The sequence below is a fragment of the Poecilia latipinna genome, unplaced genomic scaffold (assembly GCF_001443285.1).
Source record: "Poecilia latipinna isolate Pla-1442-1.1 unplaced genomic scaffold, P_latipinna-1.0 Scaffold352, whole genome shotgun sequence".
NCBI lineage: Eukaryota > Metazoa > Chordata > Actinopteri > Cyprinodontiformes > Poeciliidae > Poecilia > Poecilia latipinna.
Genome location: NW_015112968.1, coordinates 272,430 through 289,098, shown reverse-complemented (window position 1 = coordinate 289,098; position 16,669 = coordinate 272,430). Strand labels below are relative to the sequence as shown.

General features: G+C 42.6%; 1 protein-coding gene across 3 annotated transcripts in view; it reads right to left on the bottom strand.

Annotated features, from left to right (window-relative positions):
* Nucleotides 1-249: 249 nt before the first annotated feature.
* bcl6aa (BCL6A transcription repressor a) overlaps nt 250-16,669 on the bottom strand; it is a 24,183-nt gene continuing 7,763 nt past the window's right edge. Inside the window, exons 2-11 of one of the 3 annotated variants that reach the window (XM_015035952.1) lie at nt 16,072-16,584; nt 7,764-7,856; nt 4,079-4,250; nt 3,764-3,985; nt 2,724-3,677; nt 2,453-2,634; nt 2,194-2,361; nt 1,983-2,113; nt 1,746-1,883; nt 250-1,512 (exon numbers count right to left, since the gene is read on the bottom strand). In XM_015035952.1, coding sequence (XP_014891438.1) covers nt 1,369-1,512; nt 1,746-1,883; nt 1,983-2,113; nt 2,194-2,361; nt 2,453-2,634; nt 2,724-3,677; nt 3,764-3,985; nt 4,079-4,250; nt 7,764-7,856; nt 16,072-16,102 — 2,235 coding nt within the window. In that variant the 5' untranslated portion in view covers nt 16,103-16,584 and the 3' untranslated portion in view covers nt 250-1,368. Of the gene's footprint in view, nt 1,513-1,745; nt 1,884-1,982; nt 2,114-2,193; nt 2,362-2,452; nt 2,635-2,723; nt 3,678-3,763; nt 3,986-4,078; nt 4,251-6,258; nt 7,737-7,763; nt 7,857-16,071; nt 16,592-16,669 lie in introns of those variants that run through there. The other 2 variants (XM_015035953.1, XM_015035954.1) reach the window with 2 other exon arrangements.

Below are 16,669 nucleotides of genomic sequence, written 5' to 3'. Positions count from 1 at the left end.
TCTACATGTTGAAGACTTTGGTGATAAATTAAAAGCAATCATTATTACAGTTTTTCTAAACAAAAATGAAAAACTCTGCTTTCAATACATAGAAATCCAGTACCTTTATTTTACATTCATACATTTATAACATTGTACAATAATTTTAATGCAGTTTAAAAAAAAAGAAACCCAATCCAAAAAAAAAGTCTTGAATTTTTTTTACAATGATAAAGTTTCATGTTGTAAGGTTACAGACAAGTATTTAGAAATATATACATACACACACATACACACATACTGGGAATTAGGACAAGTGGTGTCCTTGAGTTGTACCTTTAATAGAGCTGGTCTGAACCCTGAAGAGGTCAGCCAGCTTAGAGAAAGGCACATTGAATACACAGTGTATCTACAAACAAACAAAAAAAATAATAAGAGCTCAACATTGACACAAGTTTACGGTAGGATCTGGAACAAAGAGCAAGAACTGTAAACTTTCACTTATGAAAAAAAAATTAACAAAAACCTAAAGTCACATCTATATATAAACACATCTGAAGCAAAAAAAGGAAAAAAAAAGCAAAAAAAAAAAACCCAAACAAAAACAGATAAACAAAATGAGAACATCTTTCTATTTTTTTTTTCTTTTTCTTGGTCGTTACAAAGCAGTACCCAGAAATGCAGTTCAAAAAACGCTTAGATTGGCTCTGCCAGCAGAGAGCAATCGCACAGATAGAACACAATATGTCACAATATTTACGTGGTCTGCCCGACAACGGTAAGAAATACCTCATGCACAACAGTCAGACAGCAGCAGCCGTCCGATACGTTTTCCCTCCAGTCCCAATGCGCCCCACCCGTCCTGCCTTTTACGCCTACGTGTCTGTACATATGCTTAAAAATGTCTAGACAAATTTATATAGCCACAAAGCCTGTTTATTTTTTTTCTTAAAATATATGTACCACCTGTCAAAATTGTCAATACTTTCAGAAAAGTAAGTTCTCTGATATAAAATACTGTATTTTCCACAAAAAAACCCACATTGTTTACATTTCGTCCTTCTCAACAAAATAAAGCTTTTATATACGTACCTTCAAAGCTTAAAAACACTCCCAACATACATATATATATATATATATTTATATAATTAGATCTATATAGAAATCATAAAGTGACTAAGATACCATAAGTGGCACTAGCATCACATGTAGTGGAAACCCGTTTAGAATGGCAGACGCAGCCAATTGAATTGTCTCAAAAACACAGTGTGGCACTACAATTTTGGATGATTGTACAAGTTTGAAGGGGGTGGGGGTCGTTAAATGCCAGGGTCAAGACTGCCTCCAAGGTAACCGTTTTTTGTTTTTGTTCCCCTCTTTTAGCTTAGCTTAGCATGCCTTTGTCAGGTCGGTAGGCATTTCTGCTGTGGACATGCGGTACTGGATCTTGGTGTTGGTGATGGCGCCGTGCTTCTGTCGGAGGTGCAGCCGCAGCTGGCTCTTGTGGCGGAAGTGCAAGTTGCATTTTTCACACTGAAACGAAAATATATAAATATTTTTTAAAAATGCTTCGACATATACATCCCCAACCTCCAGGAAAGGGCATTGTAGTACATGTGGCTAATTGATGTTTATCAACAAAAAAAATAGTCAACTTTTAGTTTTGATGCTTGTATTGAGGGATTCTATTGAATGATTTGCTATTTGACCTGCCATTGAGAGCCAATCAAGTGAGAATTGGAGTGAATCTCTTCTAATCAACCTACATGGTAGGGTTTCTCTCCCGTGTGGATGCGCAGGTGGCTTTTCAGCGTCTGCAGGTGACGGAAACGTGTTCCGCAGATCTCACATGGGTATGGCTTCTCACCAGTGTGGATCAACACATGGGCACGAAGATGAGCGACCTGAAACAGGAACCCCAAATAAAATGATTGATTCAAATGTTTGAACAGCCTTTAAAGCACAGTTTTGTACGTTAAGGGCCGGTTTAGCCTTGGACTTACCTGTACAAAACGAGCTCCACATGTCTCACATTTGTATGGCTTCTCTCCTGAGTGGATGCGAGTATGAGTCTTGAGGTTAGCTGGTCTGTTAAACTGAGCGCCACAGATGTTACAGCGGTACGGCTTCTCTCCTGAAAAGAAAGAAATCGGTTTAGACTTCAATGACAAAGACTTGAAGATAAAAACGAGAGATGTCTTTTCAGTTCAGTACCTGTGTGGACGGTCTTGTGGCTGGCGAGGTTGCCCTTGTAGCGGAAAGCGGCCTGACAGCGGTCACACTTGTATGGCTTGTCGCTGTGGACTTGAAGCATGTGTTGTTTCAGGGCTTCGTCGTCGGCAAACTTGGAGTCGCATTCGTTACAGAAGAACGTACCGTTTTCTGCTTGGTGGAGGGAAGAGAAATCGGATTTCGTTAATGGTTGATGCCGGATAGAAGCATTTGTAATCCAAACTTGAAACCATGAACTCACCACAACTGGAGTCTGAATACTCTGAGTGGAGCTCCGCCATGTCTTCAGAGAGGCGTGACCTGGGGTTGTTGGGACAGACGTTGGAGTGTTGGGGGGACTGAGAGCCGCAGGTCGAGCAGCCGAGGCGGTTCAGGTAGTGGGAAGGGTGGCCGTCGCCGTTCCTCAGTGACCCCTCGAGCGCACTGGGAGAGAAAAGATAAAAAACAAACACTCAAGACTTCCATCATCCACAAGATGACATTTCTTAAACTCGCATCTTAAAGGCCCTCACCTGTTGATGATGTTGTTGAGACGGCTGGCCTGTGGCACGGGTAGGTCCTCGTGGTCGCTGCTCTTACTCGTGGCTTGCGCGTCAAGGCTCTCCGAGTCGCCAGGGTGGATGTAGGGCTGCAGGCCGAGGCGCTGAGGGGAGCGGAGCCCGGGATCCCTCAGCCCTGCCTCGTCGTCTTTCGCGCTCTGGTTTAGTACGATAAACTTGTACTTCTTCCAGTTGCGAGCTTTAGGGTCTGGCGTACCCTGCGTCACTTGCCCTCCGCCAATGTGGGAGAGGCTGGCATTCTTGCTGCTGCTGGACTCTGTCGGGGAGTTGGGCTGGCAGTCCGATTTTAGGGGACTCTGCGGGCTGCTCATGAGACTCTTGCGCCCGGCGGAGATTCCCAAAGGATAGTGCTGATGGATGAGGTCGTCCTCTGCCTGTGAACCATGCTCTTTGCTCAAGTCTTTCTGGTGCTCAAGGGTCAACACAGGGAATGCGCGCTTCCTTGAGCTGAGGCCAATGGGCTGGCCCTCGTGCCCCTCCTTCCTCATCTCATCGTCTCTTCCTATCTCTCTGGAAGCGAAGGTGGTTGAGTGAATAATGCCAGAGGAGCCGGTACCAAGCGCTCTGGCGTAGTCTGCCCTGATGCCATTGGTGCCGTCATGAGGAGGGCAGTGTTTGTGGTGGATCCCACTCTTTGAGAGGTCGGCGAAAGCGTTTTTGGTATCAGTCAGCTTACAGATCGGGAAAGGGAATCCCGGCATGGGAAACTGCCCGTAGAGGTGGTAGTTACTGGGGGTGCTGACACTGCTGAACATGTTTGTGCCGTAGGGCCTTCCGTCCCTGAACGGAGCCAAGCGGCTGTGCAGACTGTCAACAACATCATGGGGTCGATACGCATGGATGTCCTGAGGCAACACCAAGGGACTGACCAGAAACTCATCTCTGGGCAGCTTGGCAGTCGGATCACTGTGCAGGGAACGACAGAGGGGTTATGAACACACAGACACTGATAATCATGGATTTACACAAGAGATCTGACGGATTCCACCGACCTGGATTTGATAAATCTGTGGCAAGTGTCCACGACGTGGTCCATCTGCAGATAGATGGCCGTATTCATGATGGACATGATGAGACTTTCCTTTAGTGTGAGACGGGAAGTGTACATGAACTCCAGCAAGATGGCAAAGCCCTCGGGGTCCACCTTTGGGTCCAGACTGATGGCGTTAAGGTTGCACTTGTGGGAGTCAGTGAAGATAGTGTAAAACAGCCCACTGTGTGCATGAATGGAGAAAAAAAGGGTTAGATTTAAACCAAGAGCATAAAGAAAACATGCGCTTTAAATTTTAAGAATAAACACTGCACACCTGCAAGCCATGAGAACAGTCTTGTGTGCACGAAACTGCTGTCTGTTGACCAGGATGGTAACATCTGTGAGGATGTCCCTGCTGCGCAGCCGGTTCAGATTAAGAAGGACATCACTGGCGTGGCGCGTAAACTGTATGCAGCTGTCTGCTGCACAAGCCATTTTGTCAAGTTCTGCCAACAAAATAAAAAAGAATGAATTTTTTTTTTTTTGCTCTTGTGAAATGATAAAACTCATCAGTTTACTCCGTTCCACACAGAATCCACTAGTTTTAAGACCAAATTCTAGGATCTGATCTTGGATAAATGAGCTGTATTCAACTTATTTAATATCGCCACATAAAAGAGATGGTCAGATCAGAAACAGAGACGATGTCGCCAGAAGGCGGCGCCATTTATTAAAACAACATTCGGATATTTTAATTTCTGCTTTTAGAATCATTTCTTTCCTCCTCACTTTCTCTCGGAAACACTCATCGAAAGCTTACCATGATAAAGTTCAAGATAAATTATTCAGCAGCTAAATAAACTGCAACAAATTACAGGAAAAATGGCTACAACATAAATGGGCAAAATTTAATAATAATTAGCTTTTTTTTTATGTGGAACTGAAGTCTAGACTAATTTAAATACCGACATCAGCGTTATTCAAATGAACAGCATATCAAGATCTTAGAGCATGTCTCAACTTAAACCGGAGCAAAGAAAGTTTTCGGTGCGTGTTTCATTTTTGACAACCTGATTATAAAGTAGGGGAAATAATTCCCAAAGATTATTTATTTATTTATCTTTCACCCTGTCGGCATGAAAAAAAATCTGAATTTAAATCGTGAGATTTTAACGCCGTGATTAAGATAAAACTACGCGGTGCAGCTTGTAACAGTACATCAGTTTGCTGATGTTTTAAAGTCCGCTCAAAACGCTCCTGCTGCATTTTTGGGTCAATGGTTTTATCAAACCAGGGGGAGAAAAAACACCAGAAATATTAAAATTGGCTTTGAAGCATACATGCGGATTTATGACTGTGTCATTAAGTCAAGTATCAGAAGTGGAGCTTGTAACTGGACTCGTCCGTAAATAGAAGCAGGACTGCACAGACAGACCAATTGGGGAATAAAATACGAAGATACAGATACATTAACTGTTTAACTACTCTCGGGGGGTCTGGCACGACGCTTACGGACACCTGAAGTCGTTCTTTAAATGACTGCGTCGGTTAAATTTAAATAATTCACATTTTAGTCACCAAACTTTTTTTTTTTTTGTTTTACTTTCGTCACGTTTCTTGTTTAATCGAGCAAAAGTATTCAGCCCGTAAACGAAACTCCGTTTCTCCCAGAGCAGAGCTCTGACAGACTCTCCCCTTCGGAGTGACACCTTAAACTTGTCAAACAGCGTGCTGTCACAGTGGAAAAAAAATAAGAGACAACTTGTAGCTTCTGCCGCGGAAAAAACACACCCGCTCTCTCACACATACACACACACACACACATCAACAGTAACATTTCCGCTGCAGTGTTACGGTAACAGGAGGATTTGTTCTGGGCAGCCCTTTGCGCTCCATTAGAGCAAATTACCGCGGCTGCTGCGCACTAAAAACTATATAGATACACAGCCCGAACGCGCGGTTGCCACGCTGTCTGCGAAGTTCGCGTGACAGCGCTTGCTTGCCGCCGTTCCTCTGTGTTTTGTCACTTGAACTAAAAAAGTGGGGATTTAATCACAGGCACCCCGAGCACCGTGCGCTGCGAGCCGCACTCAGCGCTCCATTTTCCTCCGATGTTGCTCTCTTAAACCAGAGCGTTATTACTCTGCTTTACACCACCACCGAGTGTGACAGCCGACAACCGCTGGAGACTGCCGTCCGCCTGCCCGCCGCTTCCAGACGGACCGACCGACCGGCCAGCCGGCTCCGCGCGGAGACAGCCGAGCCGGTCTGCCAGAGACGGAGAGAGCGGCGCTCCGGCTGTCACCCACAGCAGCAGCAGCAGCAGCCCGCTTTCTCTCTCTCCGGAGTTTCCTCTGTTCACACTCTGACAGCCACACTCAGCCCCGGCCGGCTTCACAAAACACCCAAGCAGACACAAAAACGGACAAACGTCTAAAAACATAAACAAGAAACACAGCAGATAAAAACTTCGCGCCACATTAAATAAAAAAAAAATGGAATTTAAAAAATCACCTGGTAGCGCTTTCCTAGAAACTTCTTGCATCACCACTTCTAAGAACCCCTGTTCTAAGAATCAGAGGAGCACAATTCTCGGAATTTGAGCCTGAGACCGTACCACTCTGCCGGCGCAGGGGAGAGACACTTTTTTCTAAAGTTTTCAAAACCAACTCGTTTCAAAGCGCTGCTTCAGACGCGAACGGCACCTGGCGATTTTTAGAGCGAAAATATATTTTAATACTCGTTCAAACGAGCAATAAAATGCGTATAATTGTCGATAACAACGAAGTTATTCGCTTCGCGGGGTCCGGAATCCCCCTGCTTTTGGTTCAGCCCGCACAGTCACTGGACGGCGAGCTGGCGACGTCACCGGCTCGAGAAAACCAGCCCCCGAAATTCTCAGAACTAATTTATATTCTGTGACTTAAACGGCGCACCGTGCCGCTGCCTTCCGTCGCATTTAACACTCATACAGTCCATACATGAGCTGCGCAGAGACAGAGCTCTGAATTAGGTCCGTGCGGACAGGTCGATGTCTCTGCCTTGCTTTTGGGGGTTCTTATCAGTCTGTAGGCGCATTTCCCTGCGGGTATGTTAACTTCATGCCGTCGGTGGGGAAGGTTTTGGGGGGAGAGCTTTAATAGACTGATATTTCCTCTGTAATGCATTGAGTCGGTGGAGCGGTCGGATGGGATTGTTTTTTCTCAGCGCACGGTTTGAACTGGCTCTTTAGCTCAGCTTTATGTTTTTTTTTTCTCTCATCTCTGCTTATAGCTGCTCTGTAACTGTCTCTAACCTTTGGCTGATTGTAGCTTTTAATAGAGCTTTAGACCATTTTCTGTAAGGGGTTTGTTTGTATAGTAAAGCAAACTTGTTGCATTTCTGTAATTGCATTGCAGTAGGAAAACTTGAGGTTTGGGAGTCCGGAGTAGAGCACGCATGCAGCTCCTGGTTATAAATCAGTTAATGTTTAAAACGCTCTTAAACATTGTTAAAAAAAAAATCATGTCAAGGTCAGGAGTGTGTTGTATTGTGGGCTAAAACCTACTGTTGCTCAGTTTGGATTGACTTCTGTTTCTTTTTGACTGGATTAATTTGATAGATGAGGATAAAGTACAAAAAAAGAATAATCTGGAAAATTAACAGTGCATTGCTTTGTTATTTTAAGGCATGTGAACTCTATGCTGCATAATTTTATAAGAATTTTATAAGAATAAAACTGCTTTTTTTTCCACCTCTCTTTTGCAGCCTTGTGTTTGTTGTGTTGATCCATTTCTTGTCTGCAACTATCACCAGCCGGGCGCTCGCATGAAATTAAAGGCATCTAGGACAAGCTTGAACTCTGTGGTTTTTGTTTTCATCCCTGCGTGGAAGGCAGGACTGGTGTGAAGTTGCGCGTCGTGTACAGGCTTTAATAGGCAAGCCTTCGAATCTCGGTTATGAGATGTAAAACAGGCAATGCGTTAGAAGTTGCGTTCATCTCACGACGTGTGGGCACACATTTACTGTCAGTGACTCACCTTGGAAGCCTTGCTTGTGGTGATTCCAGACCACAGATTCGCTGTCTTTTCTCATCCCGTTCACTCCTTGGCAGAGGAGGAGCATTTGCTGGGCTAGGGAGAGCAAAAAATATATGTACAAAAATTCTGTTAATTTATGTAGGACATAAAAACCCTGAAATGATGATTAGTTGTTTTAAGACTTATAAAAGATAATTTTACTCTTAAAGAAACAGCAAGTATTTGTGGATATAGGCAAGTTAGATAGTGGTAGCCCCAGAACATTTTCATAGAGACGGCCAGACAGGGCTGGTAAAATTTTAGAGTGTCACAACTAAACAACATAAATACATATATATTTAAAACTTCATGTATGTATTGATTGTGTTTTTACATTTATGTCTTGATTGAAGAAAATGACTCTGTATGCCTTTTATATAAACTAACAATGATTTTCTTTGGGTGTTGGGGGGTACCAGCATTTTTCCCAAAGGTGCCCATGGCCCGCCTGCCCAGCCCCCTGTTGAAGTTCCAAGTGCAACTTTAGCTCAGAATTAGTGTGTAAACTGACTGAAAGTAAATTACTGTTATCACATGGGGGTTGCTATACAACAGATACTCATTGTAAATGTGTAAAAGTGTCAAAGAAAAAAAACAAAACTAAAATGTTATAAAAAGAGACATTTTAATGTATTATTTAAAATCATGGAGCAACAACACTAGCATGTATTGATTATTACAGTTAAATAATAATCTATAATAGTAATTGTTTTAAATTGAACACATACTTGAGCAAAAATGTAGAATGAGCAACTGCTAAATGTGCTCAAGTGCCTTTACACCAGAGGGAACCAGCGCTGCCTTTCTTTAGTTTTCATACCCTGAACTTTTTGTGTTTTCTGCAACCGGACATATTTTCAAAGAGCAAAATTTGAAAGCACAAGGCAGCTTTCTTTCAGCCAGCTGGGCACCAGTCTGCAGCAGCAAGTAGGGAAGGGGCTGCACCTGTAGGCACAGATGATCTCCGGAGGTTTCCCATAGATCTCATTTTACGGGCTTTAAAACGAGCGGTAAGAGGGAACGTTTTCTGTTTTAAGACTTTCCTCCCCACAGAAACCTTTAAAGACTTTCTAAAAGCAAGTTCTATTATTTTGAGCATGAAACAAAAAACAAAAAAAGCCACATTTTAATGGTTTTCGACGAGATTTAAACAACTTCGTCTGACTTGGTGGGGTCTGAGATTAATGTTCCCCCCAACAGTCTGTGCTCCTGTTTTTTCTTCCTTCCTTTCTTTTTTTTTTTCCAACTGTACAGCAACCCACCCTCCCTCCTCTTTCCCGCTTCAGCAAGAGTGACATCTCCCAGCGGAGTGCCCAAGCATCCGCCCATTTGTAGCCGGAATCCCTCCAAAAAAAGAAGAAAAAAAGAAAACCACTTCAGGTGTTCACGAACCATTGCGAGACTGGTGGTGGTGGGGAAGTAGGGAGGGCGAAAAAGTCTCCAAAAATAATTAAGATGAACGTCTTTTTTTTTTTTTTTTTTTAACAGCAATCTCCGATTCAGCACTGCCAAATAAAGACGGAGTGGAGCTCCAAACAAAGAGCAGCGTCAACTTTATTTCAATCCACTTGGGGGACGTTTGAGGCGCTCCGGCGCGGTTTATGCATAATGCACGGCCATAAACCATCCAGGAGTTAGGAGGGAGACGTGTAATTTACCAAGGCCTCATGCTGTGCCCCCGCTATACGGGGATGAGATAATTACCGCAAATCCTTGGCAAACTTTTTACTCAACCAATTTCTTTTTTTCCTACAGAAAAAAAAAAACAGTAATAATAAATGACCCACTTAGAGAGGGGCAGAGGAGGCTGATCAATGCGCCCCCATCTGAACCCACCGTGTTATCAAACTGCGCTGGTTAATCCGAATCGTCTCCGTTCAGACTGCAGAATTAAACATTGTTCTGTTTGACGGCGTTCAGAAATCAAGCTCACCAGCTGAATTCATTTTAACAATAATAATAATAAAAGGTGTGAATCGCTGCCTATCCAGTCGGTGCACCACAGGGTCACTGACCAGAAATGCCCACTGACAAAAGCCCGAGGCCCGGAGGTTGCCTCACTTTCCCCCCCTCCTTCCTCCTCCTCTTCATAAACTGCACTTTTTTTGTCTCGTTTCACAGCAAATTTCTGCCAACTTCAGTGTTCATTGTCAGCAAAGATGAGTGCAGAGTTTTGTTCTGAGAGGCATGATGCAACCGCGCTGTAACACCAAACAGATAACGCTGTTAGCTACAGAGGTCTTTTTAGTTCCTTTCTTTAAAAGATTTTCTTTTTATATTGTTAAGTTTCACTTTTTTTTGCCCCCCCCCATTCCCTTTCTTGTTTTTTTTTTCCTTCTCTCTCTCTTCACTCGCATTTAAGCTCGTCTTTCTGCACGGCGGATGCGTGGAAACCATCACAAGGAGATTTGCATTCATATCTTTTCACCTTGATCGTCTGTTTAAAGGCATCACAGAAAAACCTACTGTACGTGCGCACAACATTTATAAAACAGGTAGAAGAGATTGAGATGTAAAAAAGTGAATGATGTGTGTGGTGGAGGAGGAGGGTGACTTCAAAAGATTTTCTGTGCAGGAGTGAATTTCTTTTGGAGGTTTGCCTCATGCTTTTTTTTTTAAACATTTTTTTTTTATATTAATTAACACAGATGACTTCTGTTCTGACGTGCAATCAAGCCCTCCCTGCAACAAAGCTGCTGCGTGTCTCCATGTTGAAAGCTGTCTTTCATCCCGTCTGACAAGGTTAAACACAAATATGAGGAGAAGCTGCTTTTTTTTTTTTTTTAAGTTTGTAGGATCTCACAGTCAGGTTTGGATTGTTCTTGCTTCATAAACTGGGCCAGACTTTAGAAAGGGCAGTAGCCCGGGGCGCAAACAATAAGGGGAGGGCGGCAAACTAATTTTTCGTGTTCATATTAGAGATGCACTGATCCTGATATTAATATGCATCGGTCTCAATATTGGAAAGAAATTATCGATGGCTGTTTGATTTACATGTTTGACTAAGGTGGTCAATCTGCTTTTGTCAGTTTCAGTTTGGTGCTATGCTCCTAATTGCACTGACTGAACAAATTAAAGTCGTTTTTACATGTTTGACCAACATTGTGAAGCTGTTGGTGTATTTAACTGGTACAGAGTTGTCACTTAAATTTGTAATTGAGTACATTCAGGTTTGTGTTTTTTTTTTAAAAATACGTGTTTTAAACCAATTCTGTACCGTTTCTGTGTCGGATCGGTATCGGCCAATGTTAAACCTCAGATATCGGTATCGGAAGTGAAAAATGTTGATCGGTGCATCCCTGGTTCATATTAAAGTTCACGGGCTCATTTCGCATGCGTGTTTTTTTGGGTAAAACATAGGATTATTTTATTAATTTAAACTACACTCAAATATTTAGAAATTACATATTATTTCGGGACCAACATGGTCCAAATTGATGCCACACATTTTAAGCCAACCACACATCAACTTGTATATGCAAATATGTAGACCTACCTATTAAAGTTCAGTAATTTGCATAAGTAAAAGATTGTTTTTTTGTTTTTTTTTTGCGATTGGGCAGCAAATCTGGTTCTAGCCCAGGAGCCTTTATTCTTCTCAATCCGTCCCTGTTCATATAAATATATATATATATATATTAGCACTTCAGGACAATAAGTGTCTATTGGTTCCTTCAAAAACACACTCTTATAAACTATGTTTGCAGAAAGTTTTCTGCAGCGCTTTGGCGAGTCACCTTGAGATCTGTTTGCTTTGCTCGTCCAAGCAAACGACTCGGAGCGCGTTGAGAGCCGAGGTGTGTAATGGTGTTGGGTGTTTGGTGGGCTGGAATTCCAATTTTAGTCAAATCAAAGCCTGTATATTCAGGACTTCCTCTCAAGGCCAGCTGAGAGATGGCCTAGAATGCACTCTGCAGATCCGAACTCGGTGGAATTTTCCACGCATACCATCTACTTCCTGCCGGCGTGCCACCTGCTGGATGATGGCTCAGATTCCTCTAGCAAACGCAGGAATGAGACTGATGATGTGTGCAAATAATGGGTGCCATCGTTAAATCTTTGCTGTGTTTGCTCCAGAGCAGCAGGTCTGAGTGGCTGAAATTTGGGAGATTGCTTCCAAAGCTTTGCCTCCATATCTTCAGAGGTATTCTGTCTTAGACGGGACGCTCCGGAGCGGGCACGCCGTTAGCCAACAGGTGGCTCTTATTACTCTGCACCACCCTGGATAATGATCCAATAGGAACCATGTGCCTGAATCACTCCACCTTCTCCCCTTCGCTGCCCCAAACATCCACCAGTTAGGTGTCGAGCTGTGGATCTCGATGGGCTGGATGTGAGGTGGAAACCTGGAAGAGCAGCTTTTCTTCTATTCTATTCGATAGTTTTTTCTTCCTTTTTTTATTTAACTCAAACTGCATAGGAGGAGATTCCTCAAGAGTGCATACTCCAAAGCTTTAAAATGAACACTTACTAGATCATGAAAAAAAGTTTCAAAAACACTTAAGGATTTATTTTATTCCAAAGCACAATACAATTTTTTATAGTTATTGTCTTATTTTCCTTATTAGGCATGTCACAGTTGGTCCTACCAAGATTTCTTTTTCTTTTTTGAGAAATTTCGGATTTAAAATCCTAACATTTTCCGTCTCAATGCTTTTACACTTGAAAATGAGATGGAACTACCTGAGTGACCAGCGTTTTCCCGACTGCATAGACCATAAGATAGTAGAATTGGGCGATATGGACTTAAAGTACTATCAAGATATTTTGTGGTACCATCACCATAACGATTAAAGTTATGACAGCATGTAATTTTTAGGTAAGTTTATGGCTCTGACTCCAATCAAAGCCACACAAACACAGATATTATTTGTGATATGCGTCTTTGGGACAACAGACACAAAAACAAGTGTGATTTGTTCCACTAAACTTCACACGGTAACTGCATTTAATCATATTTTTGAAAGTTACTGATGATTACTGATATTTTCATTGAAAATACAGTGGAGAAAATAGTCTAACTATTAGTATAACTATTTTTTCCATTAGACAGTTTTAGGGAGTGTGTGAAAATCATGTGTTGTAATTTATTGCGACAACAATTAGACAAAATTATCAAAAGAAATTTACCACAAGAAACGATACAATAAATGCCCTACAGATAGTCCCTCTATTACAATCCAGCTTACAAAAAAAGGCAAATCTGTCAGTTTGGGCATATTTTCAGAAAGCCAATAACGATTCTAAAACTAGTTTCTATGAGTAACATGTCTGTAAAGCAGCTGGCTGCAGGCTAGTTCACTGAACAGCTAATTCTACCTCCTCATCATCTATTACGAATTTATGTTTCTATCTTTTTATCTATAGCTTCACTTGCTTCTTGTTGTTTTCCGTTTTATTTTCGTCTGCTGACTCAGGTGGATCATTTCTAGTGTGCCTCTTGTGGTTTTATGTCTGTCCGCCTATTTTTAACCTCTGTAAAGCCCCTTTGTGATACACTCGGCTGTATGAAAACCGCTCTGTAAATAAAGTTTGAGTTGTTTCCGCTACTCTACAAATAGAATAGCAACAATTTCTGATATTCTGCTCAATAAGCATGTGAAATCTACTAAATTTAATAGATGTTCATGCTGTATTTCTAAATGTCAAGATGACTTAAATGTTCATATTAGCAGACAACAGAATAATTTGTACTTTTGTTTCAAATTGCAGTAATTAGATTGATACATTATTACTACCATTTTCGACGTGAATACCATGAAATCATCCGTGACGAATCTCTTAGGTGAAAAGGGAAAGCTGAAGCAGAAACCGAACCCACCGGTTGCCCAGAACCTAAACTTCTAGTTTGCGGTTCGAACTGTTTACCCAACACAGGTAACTTCCGGGGTGTATTTCCATGGAAGCATTGGAAACTTCCACTGTCTCTCTTAAGTGCGTTGTGATGCAAGAGGTGAAGACTCAAAGCTGCCCAACCGGTTTTGAATTCTTTCTCGCCACACTTGGTGTGTTTGAAGAGATTCCCACACAGACGCGCTCCGGGTGGTATTCTGCTGTCATACCTCCACGTTTAACAGTCGCAGCTCTTCCCACCACCCTCCCCTCCACCCCGATCCTTCCCCTGCGCTCGGTCACACCGTGGCCCAGTTTTGATTTCAGCCGTATTAAATTCTCCCACATTACTAACCGCGCGCGGCAAGGTCAGAGCGGCTGGCTGAGGCGAACGCCAACCGCCACTGGTCGGCGTTGGTCTATACGTGTATGTGGTGGGGGGTGAGGGGGTGGTTGAACAGGAACTGCACACACCTAGCTGTAGGCCACAGTTCAACAAAGCAGCAACTGCACTCAGCGCTCCGTCTCTGTGCCACGGGGGAAAAAGGAAAAAAAAAAAAACTAAAATATGAATGCAGTCCTGGATAGAGAGCAGTGTTAATTTATTTTTCATCTGCATTTTTAATCACCCCGCCGTTCAGACACAGGGAGGTCAGCCTCTTCCACGGCTTTCCGAGCTCTCTGTTCGAAAAAGTCCGCGCCCTCGCGCTTCCGACCAGATTCCTGTGCATCAAACCGTCTCGACCCGCCGGTGGTATGTAGGTGTGTTTTCATGTCGGCTCCTTTGCTGCTTCCCCTGCAGCCAGAGCGGTAAATGGATTTAAATCCCAACATGGAAACGTGGGATTGGTGAGGGATGAAAGCGCTCTGACCAAGACTCCAGAAGTCTAAATAAATAAATAAGTAAATTTAAAAAAAAAAAAGTGCATTTGTGGTAGATAGATGGAGAAGGATTCAAAAAGGGGGAAAGTTCAAGATTTTATCTTAAAAATATGCAAACGTATGCATAATATTTTACCTGCATATTTAAATTTGAATTAATTTGCAAACAAAAATTACGTTTGGTCTTAAAATCCTTTTTTTTTTCTCTTCCAAAACCTGAGCTGTTACTTAATTTAATTCACAAAAATCACAAACAATCTTAAATCTTTCTTTTTATGCATCCTGCAAAAAAAAGAAAACTCCCACAGCTTGTATGCACCAGAGATAATTCAACCCGACTAACCATCGTGCCTCATTAAGTTGCATTTTTATTTTTTTATTTTTTTGCCATGAAGTGATTCTCCAGACTCCCCAAGAGTCACATCATCCCTATGTGCTCTCGTTTTTTTTTGTTTTTTTTTTTAAAAAAAAGCATCTCTGTACCCTAGGAAGTTGCAGGTGGAAGTTCAGCACCTTCACGTTTACTTGCAGAGAGACACTTTTTTTCTTTTTTTTCTTTTGATGCTGCACTTTGGGGGGGAGAAAAAAAAAGTTCCACATACTCGAGACCACAAGCAAAAGTAGAGCAAGTGGATCTCAACTAAAGAAATTTCCAACCGAAGCGTGGGGTCACATTGTGCATTAAACAACATTTACAGTAATCTGTTGGGTTTTTCTTTTAGCTAGTCTTTCATAAAGTCCTCTGATGGTAAAGTAAAAAAAAACAACAACAAAAGTTTCTCATCGAAACCACTCACCTTTTGATTTCAGTGTCTCCCGTGCACCAGGGGAGAAAGCACTTGTGATGCAAAGCTGACACGAAAATCCAAAGTGAATCAAAAAGTTCTCTCAAATTGCTCATATCTCATGGTGGCGGGTGTTAAAAAAAACAAAGCCTCCTATTTACATGAGTTTTTTTTTTTAAATACAGTAGATAAAAGAAGTGGGGGGCCATTATTTTAGCGGATGCACCGTTCCCATTTGCTTATCAGATGACAGTTGATTTATCACACAAACATGCCTCGGCCGCTTTGCATGCCTGCGAATTGGGACTGAACAAGCGATTGAGCGATTAAATCTCTCGGATTGGGTGACCGACATGAAAGTTGTATGGAAATTCTACAGATTTATCAACGCAGGTGTTGGCAGGCGAGTGCTGCTGGCCTTTGCATGCAGTGGGTGTTGGGTTTGGCTGCGCTCCATCCATGCTGCTCAGGTGTGAGCTCCTTACTGTAAATTAAAGTTGTTCAGGGATGAGCTTATTTCGGAAACAAATAAACAAAAAAACAAAAGTCCCCAAATGGGAAAAAATAAATAAGAGGGCATTGATATTGGAATGAAAAATGTATTCCTTGAAGCAAAGTGAAGCATGCTTTATATACACAGAGTGATATTTGTTTTTCTGCAAAAGCCTACGAGGGTTTAATGGAATCTGAGTGAGCTTCGTTCGCTAATTCCTGCCGCTTTCAGTTGTCAGTCTAACTTATAATTAACGAGCCTAAGTTGGTCGTCTCACCTTTTTTCTGCTGGAACGCGTTGGGCATCATGAGATCTCCCGGGAATCAGGTTGTCGATTCAGGAAGCGAAGGGACCTCTCATGGGGTTGAGGGGGTTTTCCACCAGATCTTTTATCTGTCTGATGAGGAGCTAGACGATCCAAGACGCAGGCGGGGTGCAGAGAGAGAGTGAGAGAAAGAGAGAGAGACGGAGGGTCTGACTGATGGGAAGTCAGAGATGGAGCAGCTCTTCACTGAAAGATCTGCGTCTGGCGGCGGCAGCGACGACAACGGAGCCTTTAAGCGTCTGTCCTCGCTGAGCAGGATGGGAGTGCTTTTGGAAGAAGAAGAAGAAGAAGAAGAAGAAGGCGGGCACGGCGCGGTGCAGCAAGCCGGGCTGAAGTGAGTCGAAGTGACTGAGCGCGCCTCACGTTAGAGAAAACGGTCCACAGGGCATCCGTCTGGCTCTCTGAGCTGATAGGCCGTCTGCGCTCTAGCGTTCGCTGATTGTAGCATTCGCTTTTCCACGAATGCTGAAAAAAAAAAAAAAAAAAAAAAATTGTGGGACAGCACCGTTTTTGAAAAAAAAAAAAAAAAGGAAAGAGAAGAATTTAAAAA